The sequence below is a fragment of the Pithys albifrons genome, chromosome 7, assembly GCF_047495875.1.
Source record: "Pithys albifrons albifrons isolate INPA30051 chromosome 7, PitAlb_v1, whole genome shotgun sequence".
NCBI classification, from domain to species: Eukaryota; Metazoa; Chordata; class Aves; order Passeriformes; family Thamnophilidae; genus Pithys; species Pithys albifrons.
In genome coordinates this window covers 60,974,499-60,994,506 of record NC_092464.1, presented here as the reverse complement: position 1 = coordinate 60,994,506, position 20,008 = coordinate 60,974,499, and the positions used below count along the sequence as shown (strand labels likewise).

The window sequence follows — 20,008 nt, the reverse complement described above, 5'->3', positions numbered from 1 at the left end:
TCGATCGCCAATGGCAACCCGATCCGCCTGTGACGTCATCGGTCTCTGGGCAGATCCCGGCGGCGCAGGTTGTGAGACGGGAAAGCGAAAGTGTCCGAGGGAGCGCGGGGGGGGTGGGGACGGCGGAATTCCCGGGAATTCACCTGGATCCCCTTTAGGACTCCTCCTGGGACCCCTCTGGATCCCCCCGGGACACCCCGGGACCCTCCACGGCCACGAATTGCGGGACCCCCGGGCCGGGCTGGGCTGAACTCCCGCGCTCTGCGGTGAAACTCGGCCTTAAACCCGCTGGTTCGGGGGCGGGATCGGGAAAGGGCGGCGGTGCCGGGAAGGGACCGGGACGGAGCGGGACAGGCTGGGATGGACTCGGGTGGAGTGGGATAGACTGGGGCACCGGGATACACCGGGACCAGAACTGGGGTAACAGAGATCGTACTGGGAACAACTGGGACCACATTGAGGGTGGCTGGGGTCATACTGGCATCATACTGGGAGTGACTGGGAGCATTCTGAGGGCAGGTGAGACCATGCTGAGGGCACCTGAGATCATGGTGGAGGGGACTGGGATCATATCGGGATGAGTGGGGCCACATTGGAGGTGACCGGGAGGCACTGAGCCCATGCTGGGAGTGCCCTGGGCCCCACTGGGTGGAACTGGGTGGCTCTGGCCCAGCTGGGGCTCAGGGTTGTTCTCCCCCAGGGCCCCTCGGGCCCGGCCGGGGCTGCAGTTCTGAGCCAGGGTCGAGCAGGGACCCCCCGAGTCCCACTGACACCCCCGGCCCTGCAGAGCTGAGGGACAGGGAATGGCCAGAGACAAGGAATGGCCAGGGACAGGGAATGGCCAGAGACATGGGATGGCCAGGGACAGCGATTGGCCCCGGGGACAGGGAATGGCCCCGGGGACAGGGAGCAGCCGAGGGCCATGGCATGGCTGGTTCCTGCCCTGGATGTCACCTCCCCCCGTGGGCAGCGAGGGGCGCTGGAGGGTCCTTGTACCCCCCTGCCCTCAGTCCCTGCCGGCACCGCTCCGGGCCGTGTCGCTGTCACGGAGCGGCCGCTGCCCCGGGACAGGCTTGGCTGCAGAGTTTGGGGTTAAACCCGCCACGCTGGGCCGGGGGGGGCAGCCCTGGACACCAGGGCTTTGCTCCTGGGGCTCTGCAGGGGCTCCCGCGGGGGCTCGGCCTCCTTGGGGCATCCCCTGTTCCGGCCTGGGCTCCTCCCGGGCTGCGGGGGGGTCTCTGCCTCATCCCGGGCTCCTCCGCAGGGCACAGTAGCTCCAGCTCAGGGGCACACGGAGCTCCAGCCGGGTCGGAATCGCAGCGATTCCCTGCGCTCCCGGAGCCCGGGCACATCGCCAGAGTGGGAATGCTCAAGGGGCGGCTCCGGGCACATCGCCAGGGTGGGAATGCTCAAGGGGCGGCTCCGGGCACATCGCCAGGGTGGGAATGCTCAAGGGGCGGCTCCGGGCACATCGCCAGGGCTGGGAATGCTCAAGGGGCGGCTCCGGGCACATCGCCAGGGCTGTTACCCGCAAACCGCGGGGGTTTCGGAGAGGGAGGCGGGTTCTGTACAAAGTGCGGGCGGGGGGCGGGCACTCGGCTCGGCTCGGCCGCGGCCCCCGCGCAGGTGGGACCCGAAGTGTTCGCCCCCCGTGTCCCCTCCCCAGGCCCGCGGAGGGAGCGGCTGCCCGAGGGCTCCTCCTTCCCCCTCGCTCAGAGCCGGGGCCGCAGCAGCGCTGGCCCGTCCCGGTTCAGCTCGGCCTGACAGGTTTGGCCGCCCCGTCCCCGGGAGTGTCCCCGGCCGGTGGGACGGGGCTTGGAGCCCCCTGGGCTGGTGGGAGGTGTCCCCGGCGGGGCACGGGTGGGGCGGGGTGGGCTTTATGGTCCCTCCCAACCCAAGCCATGCTGGGACTGAAACACAGACGCGGTCTGGGATGGACCGGGATGGGGTGTGGGATGGACCGGGATGGGGTGTGGGATGGACCGGGATGGGTGTGTGGGCCAGATCGGGGCTGTGGGGGCTGGGCTGGACTAGGATGAAGCAAATTGGGATTTGAGTTTAGTTTTCTCTTCCCATGATTGCTGTGCCATATCCAGAGAGAATTTGTGAGGGGGAAGGAGGATGTGGTACTAGATGAGAAATAATAGGCAGATTTCTCCTCCCTGTCCTGCTCCATCTCCCCTGGGCCTCCCCCTCCAGCCCAGCCCAGCCTGTGGGTCCCACCTTGGGGTCCCAGTGACCCCCCAGGTGTCTCCTTGCAGGAACACCTCAGGTAAGGGCTGAATTACTCTGTTGTTTTCTGATAAAAAGTGGACATTCCTGTTGACTGTTTGGATTCCCTCTCTTTTGGTCACTGGAGAAAAGCCCCTTTGAATAATTCCCACATGCACTTGTGGACTCATTTCCCTTCCCTGGGCAGCAAAACAAAAGGCCACAACTATATTGGTCTGTAATAGTTTTGAAATGCTCTTTGGTGCACAAAAGTCCTGTATTTGCTCCAAACTCAGAGTCTTTGGGAGTATTTTCCATGACAAGTTTCTCTGCTGTTCCACACTAGATATTTTCTCCTCCTCTTCCTCCCCCACCTGTTTTTCACCCCAAAATGCCCTAAAGTGCAGTCTGGGGCAGCAGGAATTTGGGGTTGAGGACAGTAAAAAAATGCTGCATCAATTAAACCTTATTTAAAATCAAGTGTTGAGGTGGGAAAAATTATCCACTTGGTTCCTACTTTGCAGGCACAGGTAGATGGTTCTTACCTGGAGAATATTTACCTGTGGAGGAACTGCTGGGTAAGGACTGGTAATAATTGGAATTTGTTGATATCAGGGTTTAAATATAGTTTTAATTAATATGGAAACTCTTTGCAGCTCCCAGTGACCCACCAGCAGCATCCACATTCTGTGCCAGTGGATTCTTGTCCTCTTTCTCTGTTTATGTTCTTATAAATATTCTACAAACTGTAATCGTGGGGTCAGTTTTGCTTTGCTGAACCTGTTAATTTTTAACTTTGGCTTGGGGATAGTGCATGGCCAGGGAAAGCAGGAAAAGAGCTTAGGAAAAGCAATGAACACAATGGGAAAATGTGCTGATGTGGGAGGTCACAGCAATAATGGGGCTGAGCACAGGCTGGGACAGGAAACAGTGAAGAAAAAACAGCCTTGAGGAAAGAAACAGGCTTAGAAAAATGCCTGTGGGGGGAGAGTTTGGGGGATTATCAGCTTTTTGTGGGTTTATATTTCAGCCATGAGAGCATCATGGGACAGCCCCGGGATGGAGCAGGAACTGTTTGGGCCCTGAGAGCTTGGGGTGTTGTCTGAGATCAGCTCATGGCAGGAGGAGCTGAGGATGCCCCTGTCCCCTCTCTGCCCCCCCAGGGGTGGCAGGAGGAGCTGAGGGTGGCCCTGTCCCCTCTGTGCCCCCCCAGGGGTGGCAGGAGGAGCTGAGGGTGCCCCTGTCCCCTCTGTGCCCCCCAGGGGTGGCAGGAGGAGCTGAGGGTGCCCCTCTCCCCTCTGTGCCCCCCAGGGGTGGCAGGAGGAGCTGAGGGTGCCCCTTGTCCCCTCTGTGCCCCCCAGGGGTGGCAGAAGCCCCTCGGGAGGCAGGTCCAAAGGGACCATCCCCTGTCCTCGGGGCTCCAGGAGCTGCCCTGCACAGGGTGGGGAGACAGGGGGTGGGCTCAGGTGGGGCTGAAACACCTTGTGAGGTCACCCAGCGGGCTTGGGCTGAAAACACCTCAGAGCTGTCCAAGTCCTTGAGACAAAACCGTTCCAGGGCACACAGAGATGGCAGAGCCAAGGGTGAGCTGGGAAAACAAAGCAAGTCCTGGTTCTCTGAAGGCTGAAATCACCCAAATGCGTGCAAGGGAAAATGGTGCTTGATATTCCTGGAAAGAAAATTTCCCAAATCAGGCATTTCCCACTCCTCAATTCCCACCCTGAGCAGGAATTCACTTGGTTTCCACAAGTGATGTCTCAGCTGCTGCAAAGGAGACACTGCAGGGGAGGGCAGAGGAAGGGACCAGTAAGAACCAGTTCTTGTTTTGGAGTTGTGGTTGAGTTTAGTGTGTTGGGGGCAGCTAAAATGAGCTCAGAGAGGAGTGGGGGGGAAGGATTGAGAATATTAAAGATGTTTGCAAGTTGAGGGGAAGGATTAAGAAAGTTAAAGAAGGATTAAGAAGGTTAAAGTTGTTTCCCTGCTGTGGGTCTGGGGGATGGTGCCCATCCCATGGTGGAGGGGGGCATAGGGGGGATGCAGCCCCCAAACATCCTTTAATGCCAATACTGCATTAGGATGCACTCCTCAAACTGAGCCTGGAGCTCCCCATGTGCTTTGGGCTGTGTTGGGAGGTGTTGAAGGTGCCCACAGGGGGCTGGGGATGGTGTGGGGTGCTCTTTGTGCTCTTTCCACACAGTTTGTCACCAGATTTCAGCCTCAGGTGCATCAGGGACAAAAAGGTGCCCATCAAGGTCACCCTGCTCGTTGTGGGGCTGCTCCTCACCCTCATTGCCCTGCTGGGTGAGTGCTGAGGGTGGAGGAGCCACCCCAGAGCCTCCTCCTGGCAAACCCCCTGGAATAATCCACCTGCTGGGTGCATTGTCTTTGATTCCAGCTAAGAAATGCCCATCCTGCCCCAGTCCTGCCCTGCCTGGCTGCCTGGAGAGTGGGATTGGCCTCGGGGGCAAGTGCTTTTATTTCATGGAGCAGGAATGGGATGGAACAGGAATGGGGCCTCCTGCCTCTCCCACCCAGCCCACCTGGCCACCATGGACACTTGGGAGGAGCTGGGGAGAGGAATCCCCAGTGTGGGATGGTTTTGGGGGAGCAGGTTTGGGAATTCCTTGTGGGGAGTGGGGTGGAGGTGCCTGTGATCCTTGTTTTGCCCACCTCCAGAATTTCCTCTTGTGCTACAGGAGGTCTGTGCACCACTGGATTGGCCTCCAGAGGGAAGGTTCCAGACCTTGGGAATGGCTCAATGGCTCCCTCTTCAATGCCCTGTACATTCCATCTTCTCTTGGAGAGCAAAATGTTGAGCTGGGTTGGGGCTGAGTGCAGGAAGGCACAGGTAGATCCAGATCTAAGGAGGTGGGAACTGCTTCTCCTGGTTGTGCCAAAGCCCTGGGACACAGCCCATGGATTTGTGGGATGCAGGTGCTGGTGGGGGTTGAGGCCATGCCGGGATGAAGCCCATGGGAATATCCCCTCCTTTGAGGGTGGAAGGCAGTTTGGGCTCTGCCTGGGGGAGGTTTGCTGGGGAGGGTGGTCCCTGCTCCTGCAGCACTCTCTGGGAATGGGAATCCTTCCCTGAGCTCTGGCTGTGCTCTGGATGCAGGTTTGGCATCCAGGGTGATGGCCAATGTGCCTACACCAAATCCCATGGGATCAGCAGCAACTGGTGCTCCCAGAGGAAATTCTCCATCTGCAGCCACCCCCAGAGGAGCCCCAGTGGGGTTTGGAAGGATCCAGGAACCCAGAATTCCACCTGAAACTTCCCTCTTGACAAAGATCCATCACCAGCTGCCCTTATTCCCACACAACCACGAGTGTCCCTCTGGTTTATATTTAAATTTTAATTTGGAGCACTGGAAACTCCTCCTGGCGACAACACAGAGGGAGTCCCTGGGTATTTTCAGGCACCATCAGGGTGGAGAGAGGGACCTGCAGCTGCTCAGCCCCCAAACCCACATCAATCAGCCCCTGCTGGCAGCTCTCCCCTCCTGCCCCTCAGGGATTGGCACTGCCCAGGAGCTGCTCCCTGCTGGGAATACAGGAGGAATCTGCTTCAACCTGTTACATCCCGCTCCTGGGAAAGGAAACGGGGGCACCCTAGGTTGGTATTAATAATTCCCTTTGGGGTGGATTAAAGTGAAATAACACTATATAATCGGTGTTTATTTAACAATTCTGTGTAATGTGACATAGAAGATAACCTCAGTGGGGGGGAAAGATGCATACATGGAAGAAAGACAGAAGAATCCAGGACAGCATGGAAAAAGAAGAGATAAGAAAAGATGAGAATGTTACATAGTCACCACCCAGGGATCCAGCGTTGCATCTCAGCAGACCTACAGGCGGTGGGGGCAAGGAACAGAACCCAAAATCCGAAAGTCACCAGTCCATTTTTATACCCTCAGCATGCCTTTTGCACCTCCCTCGAGGCAGGGGGTTGTTTTCCATGAAGTAGTGTTGCCAGCCGGGCTATGAACCCCCAATATTCGCCAGCATCATGTGGAGGGCTGGGTAATGGCTCTTCTTGCCTCTTCAGGGCTTGACACTTTTAGAGGAATAGGCCCAACTGCCCATCAGGGGTATAATGCAAAAGTCAAAAGCCTGCAAAGTCTCTTAGAATGCATAAATCATTGACAGTTTCAGTCTCTAACACAATCCCTGCCTGGAGCTGGGCTCTCATGAATTTGGGGGAATTTTACCATGGACTCAAGGGGGGTTTATCCCTTTTGGATGCCTCACCTTGTCCCTGCAGCAGCCACACCACGATGCCCACCAGGACCAGTGTCCCAACCCCTCCAGCTCCCAGCAGAGCCCAGAACCAGAGAGGACCTGCAATGGGACCATACTGGGAGGGAGGGAGGAAGCAGCTCTTTTTCCTCTGTGCTCCCTGCTCTGCTTTTAATGCACGTTCCATGTTCTCCGTCACGACCCACACGGCGCGGGGGGTCCCGAGAAGGTGCTGCGGGAGGGGAACGGGGAAAGCTCTAATACAGGAAAGGGAAAAAACCGCTCACGCCCCTCCCCTCCCCCGCTACATCCCAGTCTTCCCCCGTCACTGCGCAGGCGCTGACACCGCTGCCCTCCGGGCCCTGCCGACTCCGCAGTTGTCATGGCAACGCGCGGGAAATGCGAGGAGTGACGGCAGAAATAACCAATAGACTCTCAGGACGGAAGAGTGACAGGCACAGCAGCCAATGGGCGTTCGGCGCTTTCTTCCAGCCCCGCCCCGCTGGGCCCGCCCGTCGTTTCCCGGGCGGAACTTCCCCGCCCGCCCCGATCGGCAGAAGAGCCCGGGCAGGGCCGGGCCGGGTTAGATGGGGCCGGGCAGGGCCAGACAGGGCCGGGTAAGGCAGGATCGGTCAGTCCCGCCGCGGTGCCCCGGGCGCTCCCCCCGCCGCAGCCCCCGCTCCGCCGCTGCCGGGCCGGGCCTGGCGCTGGGTCGGGCCCCGCGGGCTCCGCTGCTGCTGTCGAGGGCCGAGGGAGCCGCGAGCGGGGCCGGGCTCGGCGCTCCGAGGGGATGGGCAGGGAGGGGCTGCGGGGGCCACAGGGGAGGCCGGGGGGGTCCCTGGGAGCCCGCAGGGAGCAGCGAGTGCCCTGCGGAGCCGCCGAGATGCTGCCCGGGCTCTGCCAGCAGATGGATCCGGGCCGGCTGAGGAGGGAGCTGCGGGACAGCTCGGGGGGGGCGGGGGCCCTGCCTGGGGGCGGCACCCACGAAAGCCGCTCTCCCTCCCTCTGCCAGCGGGCAGGGCAGGGAAAATCCAACGGAGGGCTCGGCCCTTGGCGTGGGGAGCGGGAGAGATCCCTCCCCGAGCACCAGCGCGGGCAAATCAGACTCCCAGTGGGCGTGGGAATTAAATTGGTACTGCCGGAATGAGAGCAGGAGAAGGAGAACTAAACCCGACCAAGCCCTTCCCCCCACCCCTCCCTCCTTCCCAGTTCTCCTCCTCCCCCCTCAGCGGGGCAGGGAGCTGGGAATGGGGGGCCCAGCCAGTTGTTGGTGCTGCTGCTCAGGGAGAGGGGTTGGAGTCCTTGCCCTGCTCCCCTGTGGGTTTGGGATTATCCTCTTTTATCCTCTTTCTTGATGCTGAAACAAACTGGGGAAATTTCCTGATTTTTTTTCCATTTTTTTTCTATTTTTTTCCCCCCAGGTTTTGGATACATGAGAAAAAAAGTCATTCTAGATCTATAAACAGGAACTGCTGGAAGGTTCCAGGGCTGGCCCAAATTTGGGCTTAACACCCAAAAACATGAAGGAAAAGGAGGGGACAAGGTTGGGAATTGGTGGTGGTTTCATGAAATGGTCCAAGTGTCTCAAATCTGAGGAAAATGTGAGTTTGGGGGGTGGAAAATGAGCTGGGGATGGAGCCCCTGTGGCTTTTTCCATCATGTGATGGGGTTTGGTTTCCTTATTAAACTGTCCCAGCTGAGCCCGTGGGGATTGGCATTTCCCCCTTGGATTGTGTCCCCCAGCCCAGGGTGGAGCAGAGTGTGTGAGCAGCTGGGAGGGATCAGCTGCCCCCGGGGTTAAACCAGGCCAGGGTGGGGGGTGGGGGGTGCTGAGCACGGGGCTGGGACCCTCCCAGCTGCTCCTGCCCTGGGGACACCCTCAGCACCAGCCCGGCTGTGCTCCCGCCCAGGGCACCCTGGGCAAGGCAGAGCCCGGGGGGATGAACGTGCCCCGGGGTCCCAGCGCTGCTCCGGAGCAGGAGGCAGTGCCAGCCCCTCCCGGGGCCAGCCAGGCCTGGAGCCACAGCCTGGCAGCTGGGCAAGGCCAGCCCGCAGGGAGGAAGGGCTGGGGAAGGCGCTGCCACCCCTGGGGGGGCACAGAGGGGACAGGGGCACCCTCAGCTCCTCCTGCCACCACCTCAGCTCGGACAACACCCTGAGCTCCCGGGGCCTGCACAGCTCCTGCTCCAGCCCAGGGCTTTGCCAGGATGCTCCTGTGCTCCTAAAATAAAGCATAGAGAGCTGATAATGCCCCCAGGCACTCACAGCTCTGCTCAGCAAAGGAAAACTCATCCCATAGGAGTTATCCTTGTAATATTTATAAGGAAAAATAAAATTAGAATAGAACAAGGATCAACTGACACAGAGTGGAAATACCTGTGGCTGCTGCTGTCCAGTCAGTGGCAACTGCAAAGGGTTTCTGTACTTATTAAAACTCTATAAACCCCCCACATCAATGCCCAGCAGGTGTTCTTACAATCACCACAGTAAATAAAATTATTCCCAGCCCCTGCACCTGGTACTTCCCCCACAGGTAAAGAGTTTCCAGGTGAGAACCCCCTGCCTGTGTTTGCAAAGGGAAGACCCAAAAGGATATTTTTCCCTGTCCAAATGCTGGAATTTTCAATAAGGTTTCACTGATGCAGCATTTTGTTCCTGTCCCCCATCCCCAAATCCCTCCTGCTCCAGGCTGCAGCTTGGGGCATTTTGGAGGGAAAACCAAGTGTGGGGGGGAAAGAGGTTGAAAAAAGGTGATGGAGGCACAGAAATGTCTCTCCCTTACAGATTTCCCCTCCTTTCCTCTCTCCCAGATTCATTGACTCCCACCCACCCCCAGGCCTGTTTTGGATCAAAGCTCCAGGAGATTCCTCTGGGTGGGGGCACAGCAGCTCCCAAACCCCTCCCAAGGGCCCCTCCAGCCCTTCCCCCACCGGCCCCCAGTGGGTCAGGGGGATGGAACCCACCAGCCTTCCCCACCCAGAACCATTTCCCAGCCCTGGACAGGGCCTCTGCTCCAGGGAAAGGCTCCTTCTCTCTCCCAGCACAAGAGGGCAAAGAAAAGCAGCCCCAGCTCAGCCCCAGCTGTGGGTGCTGAGCACCAGGGTGGCCGTGAGGGCCCCGAGGGGACAGTGGGGGGGGGGGGGGAGGGGCGGGCTGCGATAAGGACCCCTCGGGCTCTGGAATGCCAGATCCTGTTCAATGAAGGGGCATGGGAAAGGGAGAGACTCAAGGCATCCATCACTCCCCACCCCCAGAGCCCAAGGCAGGGTGTCCTGGGGCAAAGCTCCCTGGAGAGACCCCCCAAGTCCCTGCAGCCCCCCTGAGCAGGGGCAGGAGGAGCTGAGCATTCCCAAAAAAATCTCCTTTGGGGGTCCCAGCATGGGGGGGTGGGACAGCAGCCAATCAGAGCCTGGAGAAAAGCCCCCCCAGCCCCTTCTCCCTCAGTCCGGGCCTCAGTTTGCCCACCCTGAGCAGCCCTTGGGGACCCAAGGGGTGGCATTAGCCCACCCCCATCAGCATCCCCTCGAGTTCCTCTCCCCCACCAATCTGGGGGCCCAGCAGACACGACCCCCAGTCCCTGCACCCCTGGGATGGGGCCTGGGGGGTTTGTATCCAGAGGGAGGAAAACCAGGAGAAAGGAAAAGGAGTTCCAGCACAAGGTACCAAGAGGAAAAAAGTATTTCTCACTTTCCAGAATGGTGAAAATAAAAGATCAGGGTGTTGATTCTGAAGGCTAAGAGACGAGAATCAATAAAATATAATTGAAAGACTCATAAAATGTTGGAATCAATGAAATGTCAGGTCTATTTAAAAAAAATATACAAAAAGAGTGTTGTGGAACTGGTACACGCTCAGTGGAAGCCCTGGGGACTCCTTTATCCTGCCCTCTAATTAGGAGCACTTTATTAGGTTAATTAACCACTGATTCATTACTCTCTATTCGTCTGACAGGCACAGGCCAGCACAGGCTCCACAGGCTGCAGGGCTGCTGCTCCTGCCAGCACTCAGGGCATTGGTTTTATTTGCCCCCAAAAGGGAAAACAGCCCCAGATCCCTTTGGCCGAGCAGAGGAGGGAACAGACTTGCGTAAGAAAGGACCATAAATCGTTTTCCCCAGCTTGGGAAGAACAAACCAAAGAGAACTGAGGCGAGACCCCCTCAGTCGGGCCCTGGAGCGCGGGGAAGTCGCGTCGCAGCCGCTCCGGCTCCGGCAGCGGCACCGCCGGGTCGTGACGGGGAGGGGCGGGAGGGGGAGCCGGGCGGGAACGGGGAGGGGAAGGGGAAGGGGAAAGGAGAGGGAGAGGGAGAGGGAAAGGGCCCTGGGGGCGCCGCTACGAGGGTTCCCCGCCAGGCCGTGTCACTGAAGAGCCGCCCCGCGGGACGGGCGAAGTGCGAATACAAAACAGAGAATGAAGGAAATGGAACAGAGATCGGCACTGAGGGGGCCCGGCCGGCACTGACGAGCCGCCCCGCGGGACGGGCCCTGTCGGGAGTCACCGGAGATGGGGGCGAGGTCGGAACAGAATAAAATGCAGAGGACAAAACAAAGTAAAACAAAAGAACCGCACCGGGGGAGTCTCCGCCGCCCGATAACTAAAAGAACTGCACGGCGAGACGGGCGAGGAGGAGCGGCGGTGAAATAGTCGCCCTGGGTGGGGTGCGGGAATAAAATGGAATGGAATAAAATATAGAAAGTAGAATAAAATACACTAAAAGAGCCTTCCCGAGTCACCGAAGAGCTGCCCCGAGGGACCCGCTCTCGGATGTTGTCAAAGGGCCGCACCGAGGGGAGGGCGAGGGGTGACTGGAATTAAGCACAGAGAATAAAATCAATAGAATCAAAAGCCGCACTCGGGGGGTCCCCGCCGCCCCGGATCTAAAAGAGCTGCCCCGAGGGAGCGGGGAGTGTGAGGGGCTGGGGACCGGCACGGAGGGGTCCCGGCCGTCCCGTGTCACTGAAGGAGCTGCACAGCGGGACAGGCGAGCTGTGAATACAATCGATCAGACACAATAAAATAAATGGAATAAAAACCTGCGCCGAGCGGTCTCCGCTCCGTATCTAAAAAGAGCTGCCCCGAGGGAGCGGCGGGGATGGCACCGTGGAGTTCGGACGGTGTTCGGTGTCCCCGAAAACGCCGCATCACTGGGCGGGGACAGAAGGGCGGCACCGAGGGACGGGAAGTGTGAACGAAATACAAAACATTGAATAAAATACAAGTAAAGAACCGCACCGGGGAGTCTCCGCCACCCCGTGTCACTGAAGGACCTGCACAGCAGGACCTACGAGGTGTAAATAGAATAACATATACAGAAAAAAATATACAAAATAAAACATTTGCGATAAGGGGGTTGTGCCACCCGGTACCTTGAAGAGCGGCCCCGGGGGGTGTGAAGGTTCGATGAGCGGCACTGAGGAGTCCCCGCCGGCCCGTGACACCTTTTTATTGTCTTTTGCTAGTTGGTATTGCAATAAATGATGTTTGTGGTATTTTATAACTGTGATTATCTTAATTCTGGACATAGATCCAAAATGAACTGATACAAACTCCTGTCTGTTGAAACTCTTCCCAAAGAGGGATAAAGTCCACTTTGGGAATTTTCTAGAGAGGCACTAATAAGCTGTACTAGTGAGGGATAGAATGAGCTTTTAGAGCTGCAAGGGCAACAGCTCCAGGTGGGAACACGCAGCTGTTCCAGGTGGGAACACACAGCTACTCTGGGCTGCAGGAGCTGGGGGAGCTCCCATGGCAGGTTCACAGCCAGAGAGGGGCAGAGCCAGGAGCAGCATCACCTTTTACTCTTCCCATTCCCGAGCAGTTCCCGTGGGACCGTCCCCTGCTCCGCTCGCCCCTGCCCTGTCCGTGATCGGCCCAGCCCAGTCCCATTATTGGCGTGTGCGCCCTCATGGTGGTTTGGGGGATTACAGGAGACCCCAAACTAAAACCTGGGACACCTCCACCTCTGGGGTTCCCATTCCCATTCCTGGTGTTTTCATCCCAGTCCCATTGTCTCCTGGTGTTTCCATTCCTGTCCTCATTCCAATTCCTGTCATTCCCATTCCCATTCCTGCTGTTCACAACCTGCTGCCGACGGCCCCGTTCCCATTTCTGGTGTCCCAATCCCTGTCCCCATTCCCATTCCTGGGCTTCCTATCCCAATTCTGGTGCCCCACTCCCAGTTCCTGGTGTCTCCAACCTGCTCCCAGTGTCCCCATCCCTGTCCCCACTGTGTCCCTGTTCCCATCCCTGGTGTTCCCATCCCATTCCTGGCGTCCCCACTCCCAGTTCCCGGTGTCCCCAAACTGCTTCCTGTGTCCCCATTCCTGTCCCGAGTGTCTCCATATCCCTATCCCATTCTTCATGTCCCCACTGCCATTCCTGGTTCCCAAAGAGGAACTGCTGGATGCCAAAGGAGGGGATAAGAATTTATTGCAAAAACAGGAGATTTAATTAAATCATTGGGAATAGTTGTGGTTCTTGGCTTTCGGACATGAAAAAGCAGGAAGTTGATCCATTGGGAAGAAGCACGGCGGCGCCAGGGTGGGTGAGAGATGCGGGATGAGCTCTGCCAGCAGCTCCTGGCCTTCCCCAGAAAGAGGGAAGGGGCTGGATCCAGCTCCATGGATTGCTCAGGTGGCGATTCCTGCTGGGGTGAGAGTGGGGAACAGAGTCACCATGTCCCTGTCCCCATCCCACGGGATTGATCCAGCTGTGGAGCCCACAGAGAGCAGGAGCTCCTCTGGAATCCATCATCATCTTGCTCCACCCATCCCACCCAATCCCACTGTGGAATCCCACTTCTATCCCCCTCCATCCATCCAGCCTGATCCTGATCCATAATCCAGCCGTGATCCCACTCCAGAATTCTTTCTGATCTCACTCTGGAATCCTGCCCTGATCTGGAATCCCATCCCAGTCCTGTGCCATCCACTATGCTCCGATTCCCCTCTGGAATCCCACCTGGATCCCACTCCATACCTGCAGGGGAGCCGTCGGTTCAAGCATCTGCTACTGTGGAAAACAGAAGATCCATGAGATTCTGGCCTGGATCACACACCTGAATCCATCCTGGGATCCATCAAGGAGAGTATCGGGATCTGGATGCAGACACACTGCTGGTACTCACTGATAGGTGTTGTGTTGTATCCATTCCTCTCCCTGTTCCCTATGGAAATAAAGCGGGATCAGCACCTGTAGCACAGGATCCCTGGAATGCTGTCCAGTGGATTTGTGCCCCTTCCCCACCCTCATCCCGTGAGTTACCGGATTGAAGCTTCCAGACACCGAATCCCATCAGGATGATGATGATGATGGCAGCGATGACGGACAGGGCGACCACCACTGGGGTGGAATTCCAGTTGGATTCTGGCTCTGGGAAGGGTGGAAGTGTGAGGAGAGAGAGACAAACCCCCATCTCACTACTACACATTGCCAAATTTCCAGTTCCCAAATTCCCATTTCCCACATTCCACATTCCCAGCCTCACCCCAGGCGAAGATCCCGGGCTCCGGCATCCCGGCGTGCTCCACCCGGCACCGGTACTGCTCCCACTCCCCCGGCAGCGCCTCGATCCTGGCCCGGCTGTGGAAGGTGCCGTCGCTGTTGGGAACGACCCCGCCCCACTCCGTCTCCTGATCCCAGATTTCATCCCCTTTCATCCAGCTGATCCCGATGATCCCAGGGTAGAATCCGTACGCGTGGCAGGACAACGTCAGGATCCCGTGTTCCTCTTTGCCGGAGACATGGACATCAGGGGGCTCTGGAATGGGATAATGGTGACATCCAACCATGGAATTCCCATGCAAATTACCACATTTCCAAGTCCTCCATTCTCAAATTTCACATTTTGATGGGAATTCCATTCCCACCTTTGCGCTCCAGCGCCTCCTGCCCGTATCTGATGAATATCTGGAGCCATTCTGGACAGGTGAGCCCCAGGTATTTTATCCACTCCTCCACCTCGATCCGTTCGTATTCCCCTTTCCTCTTGGTGACCTGGGCAGCAACGTTGGCTGGCACGAAGTTCTTGGATCCCAGCTCGGAGGAGAGGAAATCCCGCCCATTGTAGCTGTACCGGTCCGATCCCTGGAAAGTCCCATCGGACAGGAGGTCACAGCCAGAAACCCACTGCAGTGTGTGGAGACCTGGGGGGCAAACAGACCCACAGAGACCCATGGAATTGTGTCCCAGCCCCACAGAGCCCCATCCAGAGTGTGATGGAGACCCACAGAGCCTCATCCCAGCCCCTTGGATACCCATGGATTTCCACCTAGCCCCACAGATCACCCCCAGCCCCACAAATGCCCCACAAGTCCCAACCCAGCCCCACAGATCCCATTCCAGACTCACAGATGCCCCCGAGACCCACAAATCCCAGCCCAGCCCCACAGATCGCTCCTAGTCCCAAAGATCCCATCCCAGACCCACAGATCCACATCCCAGCCCCAGAGATGCACCCCAGCCCTACAGATCTCCCCTAGCCCCAAAGATTCCCTCTCCAGCCCAGAGATCTCCCATAGCTCCATGGATTGCAACCCAACCCCACAGATACATCCCAGCCCCACAGATGCACCTCAGCCCCATAGATCCCATCTCAGACCCACAGATCCTCCCCAGCCCCAAAGATCCCCCTCCAGCCCACAGATCTCTCATAGCACAACAGATCCCATTCCAGCCCCAAAAATGTCCGTCAGCCCCACAAATCTCATCCCAGTCCCACAGATCCTCATGAGACCCATAGATCCCCCCCAGGCCCACAGATCCCATTCCAGCCCCAAAGATCCTATCCCAGACCCAAAGATCCTCCTCCAGCCCAGAGATCTCTTCTAGCACTATGGATCACATCTCAGCCCCACAGATCCCAGCCCAGCCCCATGGAACTCTCCAATTCCCAGCTGTCCCCACTTACCCCTGCTATGGTTGTACCGGACCCGCAGTGTCTCCAGGCTGTGGGCAGCCCAGTGCTGGTGCACCTCAGCAATCTTGGTCTCTCCATCCCAAAATCCCGGCTCGGGTCCCTTCCCCATCCACGGCGTCTGTGGCTCCATCCGGCCCCGCTCGCTGTCGTAGCGCATAAAGGGGATCCCATCCAGGAATCCCACAGACATGAACTGGGGGACCCCCGGACTGGGCTCTGACACTGCCATGTGCTGGTACCACAGGGAGTGGAGAACTGGGGGGACACAGAGATTTGGGGGAACTGGGGGGTCAAGGGTAAAGGAAAGGGAGAGCTGACAGAGCCAGGAAGGGCTTTGGGGATCCCAGGGCAGTTGGTGCAGGGAGTGTCAGTGCCGGGGTAGGGGGTGCAAGGGGGTCCCACTGCACAGGACTGGGGCCTCAGGGGAGTCCCAGACTCAAGGAAAAGGAGGGTACAGGGATTGGGAGAGGTGGAACAGGGAGTCCAAGAGGTTCCTGTGTCCAGGAAATGGGGATCCAGGGGCCCTCAGGGTCAGGGAAAGGGGGTCACAGGGTGGGGAGACCCGGAATGGCTGAGAAAGGGAGTGCAGAGGGTATTGGTGCAGGATAAGGGGCTGTAGGGGGGTCCCAGTGTATGGGAATGGAAGTTCAGGGGAGTCTTGCTGGTACACAGGGGGGTGTAGGAGGGTGCCTGTGCCCAGGAAAGGGGGTACAGGGGGGTCAAAGTGCTCAGTAAGGATGTGCAGGGGGTCCCAGTCCCCAAAAAAAGGGTTATGGGGGTCTGGGTGCTGAATGAGACATGCAGGGGAGTCCCCATGCCCAGGAATGGGGGTTCAGGGGGTCCCAGGGTCAAGGAAAAGGGGGGATAGGAGAGGTGGGATGGCTGGAAAAGGGCCACAGGGTGATACTGGTGCAGGATAAGGGGGGGTCAGAGGGATCCTGGTGCTGAACAAGATGGGATCCAAGGGGATCCAAGGATAAAGGAATGGTGAGTGCAGGGACTGGGAGAGGTGGAATGGGAGGTCCAGGGGTCTCTGTTCCCAGGAAAATGGGGGTCCAGGCGTCCCCAGTGACGAGAAAACAGAGGTCACAAGAAAGGAAGACCTGGGATGGCTGGGAATGGGGGTCCTGGAGGTGTTTGGTGTAGACCAAAGGAGGGACTTCGGGCTGGGAAAGGCTGGAGTGCGGGTCAGGGGGGCTTAGGATCAAGGAAAAGGAGGGTCTGGAAGAGGTGGGATGGCCAGGAAAGGGGGTGCAGGGGGGTACTGCTACAGGATAACCAGGTATAGGGGGGTCCTGGTGCCATATGAGTGGGCTGCAGAGAGTCCTCATGCCCAGGAATGGGGGTGAAGGGGGGTCCCAGTGCCAAGAAATTGTGGCCAAGGGGGTTCCAGTGCCTGGGACCCTCTGCAGGAAGAGCAGAGAGTGAAGAACTGGGAGGACTCTCAGATTGGCAGGTTTGGGAGGTCCAAGGGACAAGAAAGTGGAACTGGGAGAGCCAAGAGAGTCAGGAAGGGTCCAAGGTTCAAGTAAAAGGCGGGGACGGGACTGGGAAAGGAGAGAGAGAGGATCCAGGGGGTCCCTGTGCCCAGGAAAGGGCAGTCCAGGGGTCCCCAGGGTTGAGGAAAGTGGGATCTAAGGGCTGGGAAGGGCAGGAATAGGGTTTCAGGGCATCCCAGGGTCAAGGAAAAGGGAGGATCAGGGGGCTGTGAGAGGCAGGATGGCTGGAAAAGGGATTGCAGGGGAGTATTTGTTCAGAGCAAAGGGGTTCCGGGGGGTCCTGGAGCCGGGGATGGGGTGCAGGGGGGTCCCTGTTTTCGGAAATGGGGGTTCTAGTGGTCCAAGTGAGGGACAAGATGGTGCAAGGTGTCCCAGGAATGAGGATCCGGGGGGGTCCCAGTGCCGGAAATGGGGGTGCAGGCTGTCCCAGTGCCCAGGAATGGGGGCTCAAGGGGTTTCCCGTGGCCGGGAATGGGGGTTGAGGGGGGCTTATTTCTTGGAATAGGGGTTGGGGGAGGTTCCCTTCCTGGAAACGGAGGTTGCAGGGGGTTCGCATGTCCAGGAATTGCGGTTCAGGAGGTTTCCCGTGCTCAGGAATGGGGGTTCAGGGGTCCCGGTGCCGGCTAAGGAGGGGAGGAGGGGCTGGGGTTCCCGGTGCTGCGGGAGGGGGTGCAGGGGGGTCGCAGTACCTGGGAATGGGGGGAAGGGGAATTCTCCTGCCCAGGAATGGGGTACAGAGGGGTCCCGATGCCCAAGGAATGGGGATTCAGGAAGTTCTCCGTGCCCGGGCATGGCAATTCCAGAGTTCCCCACTCCGAGGGTCCCACTTACCCTCCGTCGGCCCCCCCGGATCCCCCAGGAGCCCCAGCAGCCCCAGGAGCGCCCCCAGACCCAGCGCTGGGGCCATCGCGCTGCTCCGCTGCGACCCCGCCCGGCCCGGACCCGGACCAGGCCCCGCCCACAGAGCCGCCTCCGGCCGCGCGATTGGCTCCGCTCTTTCTTGATCGCCAATGGCAGCCCGATCCGCCTGTGACGTCATCGGTCTCCGGGCAGATCCCGGCGGCGCAGGTTGTGAGACGGGAAACGCGTGTCCGAGGGAGCGCGGGGAGCGCGGGGGCGGGGACGGGGGAATTCTCGGGAATTCACCTGGATCCACTTTGGGACCCCTCCTGGGACCCCTCTGGATCCCCCCGGGACACCCTGGGACCCTCCACGGCCACGAATTGCGGGACCCCCGGGCCGGGCTGGGCTGAACTCCCGCGCCCTGCGGTGAAACTCGGCCTTAAACCCGCTGGTTCGGGGGCGGGATCGGGAAAGGGCGGCGGTGCCGGGAAGGGACCGGGACGGAGCGGGACAGGCTGGGATGGACTGGGGTGGACTGGGATACACTGGGGCACCGGGATACACCGGGACCAGAACTGGGGTGACAGAGATCGTTCTGGGAAAATCTGGGACCACATTGAGGGTGGCTGGGGTCATACTGGCATCATACTGGGAGTGACTGGGAGCATTCTGAGGGCAGGTGAGACCATGCTGAGGGCACCTGAGATCATGCTGGAGGGGACTGGGATCATATGGGGGTGAGTGGGGCCACATTGGAGGTGACCGGGAGCCACTGGGCTCATGCTGGGAGTGCCCTGGGCCCCACTGGGTGGAACTGGGTGTATCTGGCCCAGCTGGGGCTCAGGGTTGTTCTCCCCCAGGGCCCCTCAGGCCGGGCCGGGGCCGCAGTTCTGAGCCAGGGCCGAGCAGGGACCCCCTGGGTCCCACTGACACCCCCGGCCCTGCAGAGCCGAGGGACAGGGAATGGCTCAGGGACAGGGAATGGCCAGGGATAGGGAATGGGCAGGGATAGAGAATGGACAAGAACAGGGAATGGCAAGGGAATAGGGAATGGCCCAGGGATAGGGAATCATCCAGGGACAGGGAATGGCCAGGAATAGGGAATGACCAGGGACTTTGTTATGGTTTCACCGAGGTGGGCCTAAATTTGGGCTCTGAAGTCTGGACTAGGCCGAAGCTGTCAGCTGACTTGAGTTGGGCTGAGCTAACAGCTGACCTCTTCTAGCCAGTAAGTTTGTATTCCATACCACATTATGACATCATCTCCAGGGAAGTAGGAACCAGTGTGGGAGTGGTTAAGGCAGTCGCTTCTCAGCCCTCCTCTTAGGAGGACGCACGATGCTGCCCCAGGGGGGATGGAGAGGACCAGGCCCACCACTGGCTCACAGGGTACCTCAGGAAAGTAAAATGTGTTGTTCTGGGTCTCTCCTTTCTGCTTGAGTTTGTCTCCCTGGGGAATAAGTCTTTTCTTAAGTAATGTGTATTTAGGACAGTAGAATTTGTGTGTTTGTTATGAAGTTGAGGTGGGGAACTTGTTGTTGCAGACTTGTGTGTGTGTGTATATTTGTACTCTCTTCTAATTGTCTCTTTCTTTCTGTGAAAAATATATGTAGTTTTAGTAAAAATGCCATCTGAAGTGTTCGTTTTCACTGTTTCACTGTCTTTGTGAGTTCAAACAGCTCGACTGGTGCCTGCTGTGACTGCAGCCACTGCAGAAAAGAGAGGCCCATGTAGCTGTTCGTGCGTGGCAAGACACGGCTGGTTGAGTTGAATCCCTGAGGACTCATCATGTGAATGCTGATGTGCCCAGGAGCTGATGAGGAGCATCTCACCTGGACTGGCATGGGGAGGAGGTGTTCCTGGCTCAATGGGCCCATGGTGCCTCAGGCCCCCTGTAGGTGGATAAAGTCGAGGGGTGGATTTAACCGTGAACACTGTTCTTAAGGTTATCCACAGCTGTGAAGCGTGTTTGCCATTGTGAGACCCCAGTGAACGGGGAAAAGAGGAGCTGCAGAACCCCCTGCAGAGAACCCGACAGATGTGGCGCCCGGAACCAGCGCCCGCAGTGCTGAGCGACCCGCAGGAGCCAGAGCGGTCGCTGGGGGGGCTGCCACCAGGGCTGTGAGCGAGCCGGGGGAGGCTGCGAGCCCTGAGAGGCTGTGAGCTGTGAGAGGCTGTGAGCCATGAGAGGCTGTGAGCCGTGAGAGGCTGCGAGCTGTGAGAGGCTGTGAGCCGTGAGAGGCCGTGAGCTGTGAGAGGCTGTGAGCCATGAGAGGCTGTGAGCCGTGAGAGGCTGCGAG

At 58.6% G+C, this 20,008-nt stretch overlaps 3 protein-coding genes and 1 long non-coding RNA gene across 7 annotated transcripts in view; 3 read left to right on the top strand and 1 right to left on the bottom strand.

Moving 5' to 3' along the window:
• The window catches only part of LOC139673847 (class I histocompatibility antigen, F10 alpha chain-like), a 283,320-nt gene that overhangs the window by 215,633 nt on the left and 47,679 nt on the right, over nucleotides 1–20,008 (top strand). The window lies entirely within an intron of this gene.
• Nucleotides 923–5,789, top strand: LOC139674324 (early activation antigen CD69-like). Its single transcript, XM_071560526.1, is given in 8 exon segments — nucleotides 923–1,084; nucleotides 1,265–1,439; nucleotides 1,667–1,748; nucleotides 4,409–4,512; nucleotides 4,607–4,702; nucleotides 4,705–4,799; nucleotides 4,888–4,991; nucleotides 5,327–5,789. Coding segments are annotated over 8 exon segments (972 nt in total). The 3' UTR covers nucleotides 5,481–5,789.
• On the top strand, nucleotides 6,859–9,569 carry LOC139673915 (uncharacterized). The gene is made up of 3 exons (XR_011698233.1): nucleotides 6,859–7,067; nucleotides 7,872–8,051; nucleotides 9,261–9,569. It is a non-coding gene; the product is annotated as an uncharacterized lncRNA (long non-coding RNA).
• Nucleotides 12,862–17,808, bottom strand: LOC139673849 (class I histocompatibility antigen, F10 alpha chain-like). Of its 4 annotated transcripts, none has more exons than XM_071559730.1 (8): nucleotides 17,697–17,808; nucleotides 15,358–15,621; nucleotides 14,318–14,593; nucleotides 13,936–14,208; nucleotides 13,713–13,820; nucleotides 13,576–13,614; nucleotides 13,428–13,460; nucleotides 12,862–13,092 (listed from the first exon to the last, which is right to left on the bottom strand). In XM_071559730.1, the coding sequence occupies exons 1-7, from the start codon at nucleotides 17,770–17,772 to the stop codon at nucleotides 13,447–13,449; spliced, it is 1,050 nt and encodes a 349-aa protein (XP_071415831.1). In that variant the 5' UTR covers nucleotides 17,773–17,808; the 3' UTR covers nucleotides 12,862–13,092; nucleotides 13,428–13,446. The 4 variants fall into 4 exon arrangements, with proteins under 4 accessions (XP_071415831.1, XP_071415832.1, XP_071415833.1 ...); XM_071559731.1 differs by having other exon boundaries at nucleotides 12,862–13,095; nucleotides 13,428–13,457; XM_071559732.1 differs by having other exon boundaries at nucleotides 13,428–13,457.